Source organism: Schistocerca gregaria, chromosome 3 (assembly GCF_023897955.1).
Source record: "Schistocerca gregaria isolate iqSchGreg1 chromosome 3, iqSchGreg1.2, whole genome shotgun sequence".
NCBI classification, from domain to species: Eukaryota; Metazoa; Arthropoda; class Insecta; order Orthoptera; family Acrididae; genus Schistocerca; species Schistocerca gregaria.
The window spans coordinates 929,472,573-929,479,316 of record NC_064922.1 but is presented as its reverse complement, the minus strand read 5'-3'; the positions used below and the strand labels follow the sequence as shown (position 1 = coordinate 929,479,316).

At 38.8% G+C, this 6,744-nt stretch overlaps 1 protein-coding gene across 3 annotated transcripts in view; it reads right to left on the bottom strand.

The window, feature by feature from the left end:
* Positions 1–523: 523 nt before the first annotated feature.
* LOC126355814 (DNA-binding protein D-ETS-4) overlaps positions 524–6,744 on the bottom strand; it is a 144,775-nt gene continuing 138,554 nt past the window's right edge. For all 3 annotated transcript variants that reach the window (XM_050006255.1, XM_050006258.1, XM_050006256.1), the window contains exons 3-6: positions 6,027–6,394; positions 4,198–4,352; positions 3,881–4,064; positions 524–2,125 (exon numbers count right to left, since the gene is read on the bottom strand). In XM_050006255.1, the coding sequence (XP_049862212.1) occupies positions 1,719–2,125; positions 3,881–4,064; positions 4,198–4,352; positions 6,027–6,394 (1,114 nt within the window). In that variant the 3' untranslated portion in view covers positions 524–1,718. The remainder of the gene's footprint in view (positions 2,126–3,880; positions 4,065–4,197; positions 4,353–6,026; positions 6,395–6,744) is intronic.

The window sequence follows — 6,744 nt, the reverse complement described above, 5'->3', positions numbered from 1 at the left end:
GTTTTGCAATGCTATATTGATGAAGGACTTAGTGAAACTTGTTAAGCATCTTCTTCTGCAATTGTTTTGATCAAAACACTTGAAAGTTGTAGTTTCTTTCAGGATAGGAGTTGGAGCAGCTGAATTGCAGTTGCGGTATACAAATCATACTTATATTGATCCCTTTAATAATGTAGCACTCTACAATTCTTCTTACCTTGATTGTGATGTTTTAACAACTGACAAGATTCTTTTGAAATAGCAATATAAGTATTTTACTGTTTTCTGGCGCTTTTTAAATGTATTAAAAGACGGTTATTGTAAGATTAGTTTCCAGAGGTGTACAAGACACAAGTTTTCTAGCCAAATTTTGAAATGTGTAACGCCTAGGAAGATATCAGTCAGACAACTTAGATTTTATGAGTATTTCCATATAACCATGCTGCATGACCGTTGCTGCAGCTTGTAATACTCACAAGAAAAGAAAAGTTCTATTTTGTTTTGTTTTGAGGTTTTGTTTGAGCAAAGAGATGATACGTCTTAATCAGATGTGTGGTAAATATAATGTTATTTATTTTTTCACATATTAATGTGCTAATACATAGTATTTCATTAAAAAATATTGCACTGATAATTTTTCAAATATAAGTGACTCACAAGAAAATTGTTTATTTACAGAACAAGCATGCACATCTATGACACACACACACACACACACACACACACACACACATACACACACACTATTTACAATGGTGCTGTGTTGCAACAATTGGCACAAATATTTATTTGTAACTTTTCACTTCAGAATCGCCACTAAAACACAAAGACCAGAAATATCCAGCACTGCAGTGCTGCACTGCTCTTCAAAGTTTTCATAATTTAAAATACAACAATTAAATGCAAATAAATAATCCATCTGATATATGTACACATAATTTTCTCTCCATCACTTTCACAATCAATAAAATGGAACTGAGAATAATAAGATATATAGTTTACTTATTATGTTATACATATTTAAAGTGAGTTTATAGATACATCTTTTATTATCACCTAAAGGGGAGACAGCTGCTTCTTACTGAAGCAACTGTCAATGTGTCTCACATGAGACCACATTCAACACAAACAATACAATTATCAATTACAGTAATTTGTTCATAGAACGTACTGGAAAATATATCATAGATATATGGGATCAAAAATCACCAGCTTTCAGCAGAGTGCCTGCACAGAACAGCAACCCACCCGAGCGTCAAGAACCGTAAAACCGGAACGAGCATCGTGACAGAATGTTGTCTGTATTGCAAGCCTCATACTTACTTGCCGGTAACTAACATATGAGAACCTTAATACAAAATACAAGTGCACGTACCGCCCCACCTCCATCAACAATGTTGTCAGCTCCAATGAGAATTACCTCCCATGGCTGAACAATCACTGCTTGAAGAAGACAGGCAGACATAAGCTCCTCGTATTAACTTATAACTAAACCTAAATTTATATTGCCAATGGCATACTCTGACCTCCTGAAACCAGATATGCAGAAAGATGTAGTGCATAAGATAGAACCTATGCTCTCCTCTGACAACACCTGTTTCAGAAGTATATAACATTTGCCCATCAAACACCTTCGCCCATTAAGCGATAGTATCTGAGGGAGGGGGTTAACCAACACCTTCTAAACCCCAGGCAGCTTCCTCTTTTCTACATTTGAGAGGAGCTGTTACCCAGAGCATTTAAAGACTGTATGGGTGGCAAAACTGATAAACTAGCCTCTGGGAACGCTCTGTTTTCTTCATGATACCCTTCTTGTAGTACTGCCTTATGGATCGTGACAACTTATCATAGTTCATTGCTGGTCGGTTCTTGCGCTTGCCCCAGAGACGAGCCACCCTAACTGAATCTTCAATTTTGAAAACTCCTTTTGAACGGTCTAACCACCGTATGCATGATCCATGCAGCTGAGGTGATGCTAACAGCTCCTTCAGAAACTGCCACAGATGGATGTGTGATCCTGAACCTGCTCCAGAACCTCCCTGGCTGCGACTTGATGGAGCCTTCCCTCCTCCAGAATGTGGGCTCAGTGTACCAGTTGCAGTCGATCCCATTGGTGGAGGAGTTGGTGCTTCCTCTTCATCCTCATCTGCAGAGAAAAGAATCATGTTTTGTTATTTTGTCTACTTTCAGTGCTGAAGCAGTGCTTTATTTCAGAATCAAAGACACTAATTTCTTTCTTTGCTGATAACATGTTTCCTATAGCCTCACACTAAACCTATTGGCATAGAAAATTTGTTTGCTTGTATTGATGCTTCGGCTTGTATTTAGCATGATAATATTTCTAGAAACTTTCCTGTACATTTCTACATCTTCATCTACATGCATACTCCGCAAGCCACCTGACGGTGTCTGGCAGAAGGTACCCTGAGTACCTCTATCGGTTCTCCCTTCTATTCCAGTCTCGTATTGTTCGTGGAAAGAAGGATTGTCGGTATGCTTCTGTGTGGGCTCTAATCTCTCTGATTTTATCCTCATGGTCTCTTCGCGAGATATACGTAGGAGGGAGCAATATACTGCTTGACTCTTCGGGTGAAGGTATGTTCTCGAAACTTTAACAAAAGCCCGTACCGAGCGACTGAACGTCTCTCCTGCAGAGTCTTCCACTGGAGTTTATCTATCATCTCCGTAACACTTTCGCGATTACTAAATGATCCTGTAACGAAGCGCGCTGCTCTCCATTGGATCTTCTCTATCTCTTGTATCAACCCTATCTAGTACGGATCCCACACTGCTGAGCAGTATTCAAGCAGTGGGCGAACAAGTGTACTGTAACCTACTTCCTTTGTTTTCGGATTGCATTTCCTTAGAATTCTTCCAATGAATCTCAGTCTGGCATCTGCTTTACCGACGATCAACTTTATATGATCATTCCATTTTAAATCACTCCTAATGTGTACTCCCAGATAATTTATGGAATTAACTGCTTCCAGTTGCTGACCTGCTATTTTGTAGCTAAATGATAAGGGATCTATCTTTCTATGTATTCACAGCACATTACATTTGCAGCCAACTGCATTGAAAGGGAACATGTAATAATTTGCCCAATCTGTTGACTAGGTTTAGTAAAACTGCTTCCACTAAACTGATGCACAGCAAAAAGCTATAAATACACACTAAAATGAATGTCCTAACTCTTGCCTGACTACATGCAGCACCTGTTTTGTATATATTTGCAGTAATTGATAAGACAGATAAAATTACTGGATTTCTGGATGTGTCCCAATAACATCCTCTAATTATTTGTTTCATTTTCATTTGTAAAGAATATTCTCTGAAGGTATACAGCTTACTTCCCAAGAATTATCCCACAGCTGAGACTGAAATTAAGCTTGACATTATCAGCAGGTGACTGCCTGTTAGTTTTGGCAAGTTGAGCAGTTACCTTTACTAAAGTCTACAAAAAGTGGCTTTCTGTTTCTGCAATAACTGAAAACAAAGTTTAAAAGGTAGTACTCGCAAACAGTTTGACATAATGTTTTCCTTTGACCTATACATTAGTAGTAAGACAAATAGGCAAGAATTACTGTAATATGGAAATGTTTGATATCCCATGTAAGTCCATGACTGTGATTATTCTTTATGTGTAATGATGCTCTAAGCAGTTAACTGATTTCAGTAGTCAAAGGCAGTAAATTGAACAAAATGTTCTTAAGGACTCTGCCAAACTGGCACTCAAAGACGTACCATACCACAATTTGTGACACAAGACTCCTTTACAATCATGCCAGTAAAATAAAGAACATGCTGTAGATTATGCAACCATTTATGTATCCCCAGGGTTTTTCTTATTTTTTTGCACGCTAGAAAATGGAATACATGAGAATAAAATAATACCACTCACCATCTGAGGGCTCACCAGCACTTGAACTGCTAGAACTGGCATTTCCAGCTCCACTGCCATTGTTCCAAGGCAAAGTAGGTTGCATTTGCACTGGTACTGATGATCCACTAGGACCTGCTACACCCTCAAGGTCCTGGCATGCAACCTTCCAGATCTCTAGCTGCGCATGCAGAATACTACCACTCTGCAACAATGAGCATTTATAGAATGTTAATGCAAGAGACTTTAAAAGCAAAGCTTTTTCATTTCTTATTCTGCATTCATTTCATGAACTATAGTAATTTCTGTTCACATTTTAAAAGTTAAATAATACTTACATGTGGAGCCCTCTGCTGAAAATCCGTTTCAGAAAGTTGTACTAAGGATGCACCATCCATCTCAAAGTACTCCATGTTGATTACAGGTAAGGAATTATGATGCAATGCCCACAGCAACCATTTCTGCACGTCAGTAGTTGACCAGCCTACAGGATCTGCAATAGTGAAGAGATATTCATGATTAAACTGGCAGAATCATTCTTTTAATTACGAATTATATTCTACAGAATGCAAAATAACTTATTAGAGGTATGTTGTAGGTCGATGTGGGAGAAGATGCTTTTCTTTGAAAATATATTGATAATTTAGAATTGCATACAAAACTTGACATAAAACATGTCCATTGACATATCTTTCAGTTAACTAAAGAGATTAATGAATAATAATTTTACTGTGCTGTATTATGTTTAAGTAGTTTATTTTATTGAGTATAAAATATGAAAATTATGCAGTTTTAAATTATATCACTTCCTGCTGTCAAAGGACTAAATTAACATTATTGTTCCCACTGAAACCAAATGACAAAAAGATTTACTGGTGTTTGATAGAATGTTATGATGTGCCAGTTGTTGTTTTTAAGGCTGACTGTATAATTCTGTAGCAGTTATTTAGGAATAAAGGAGATTACTCACCAAAAAGCAGATGCGCTGCATCATTGATAGATACACAAACAAAAGGACACAGCTTGGCTAGCTTTTGGAACTTACTTCATTTTTCAAGCATGTAGGGAAAAATGCACACAAACATATACACTCTCTCACTCGCATGCACACACCTGTCTGCCTACATTGTGTTTAGTCAGTGCCAATTCTTTCCTGGCCCATGCTGAGTGTACTGGTATAAGGTAAGAGTGCAGGGTGGGGTGGAGTGAGGGATGGAGAGAGGAGGGAGGCACAGAGGGGATTTGGGGGAAGTGTCTAGTGGGGTGGGAGGTAGGAGGCAGCGAGTTTAGGTGTTTAGGCTGAGGATGTGCTGTAGGGATATCCCCACCATCACCAGCTTTTCTGAACTGCACAGATCAGAGCTATCCTTGCAGAACATTCTTCGCTCCTGTAACCTTCCTGGCCTAACCTAAGGTAACTCACTGCCCACTCCCCACCCAATAGTGAGAGATAATGTGTGTGTGTGTGTGTGTGTGTGTGTGTGTGTGTGTGTGTGTGTGTGTGTGTGTGTACATGTTTTTCCTTCACGCTTGAAAACAGAAATGCATTTTGAATGCTAGCCAATCTGTGTACGTCGTCTATGTTGTACCTACCAATGACGCAGTGCTTCTGCCTATCGGTGAGCCGTCTCCTTTATTCTCAAATAATTCTTAATTCTCTACCATCATGCAATTTTTAACCAATACATATTTTTAGAACTATATTATGAAAATAATAGATTGCTACTCATCAAATAGAGGAGATGCTGAGTCACAGACAGGCACAACAAAAAGACTGCTATATTTTGTAGCTTTCAGCCAAAAGGCCTTCTTCTGAAGTATGTAAAACACACACATTCACACAAGCACATTACCACTGTGTCTGATCAAGTGGCTGAGTCCAGCTGCAGTGGCCAGAGACAGTGGTCATGTGTGTGAGAGTTGCGATGTGTGTTTCCTACTTCTAAGGAAATCTTTTTGGCTGAAAGCTGAAATACATATTAGTCTTTCTGTTGTGCCTGTCTGTGGCTCAACACCTCTTCTATAAGGTCAATAGCAGTCTGTCCTGTTCAATATTGTTGTTATTCCACCCTGAACTTTCTACCATTTGATATTTTAAGAGTTACACAGTGCACATGAATTGTTTGATACTTTAAGAACTACATATTGCACATTATGAACTTCATACCTGGTGAAATACCCAGCTGCGAACATGTTTCACCGACATCTCTCCTCAGCTGCTCTATAGCCAATCTCAGTACAGGCTCCATTCGTTCGGTACATGTGGAACCCAGCCCTAGCTGCAAGTCGAGCCTCTCTTCTGACACAAAGCCACTGCCAAGGCCAGCAAATTCAAAAGGTTTCAAATTGTACTTTTTCTGGAAGGAAGGATCCCTCAGGAACTCTCTCAACAGTTTGTGATCATCAGAACCTCGTGAACCTGATGCTGTTGCTACAGGTACTGGCAGTGACTGCAACCCACTTTGGGCAGATGACGGCCCAGGTTGTGGCTCAGGGAACATAAGAGGCACACTAGTTTCCTGGTGTGAAGGTGATCTGAAAATTGAATACAAATATTGTAAATGATTACATAATGTCACATAGGAGTCATTTAAACATATCATTCTAAACAGGAAAGCTGATCGTGACATAGGATCTCCAACCATACAATCATAATCCTGCAAATAGTTTTGTATTACAGATCGCTTCTATTTAAATTCTGTCAGTTTGAGTTCTTTCAGAACTGTAACAGTTAATAAAGATATAGGCCATTAGAATATTTGCAAATTTTTGAATGAAATTTCCTGGCAGATTAAAACTGTGTGCTGGACTGGGATATAAACCACAGATCTTTGCCATTCACGAGCAAGTACTGTACAGACTAATTTACCCATGTGTGACTTGCA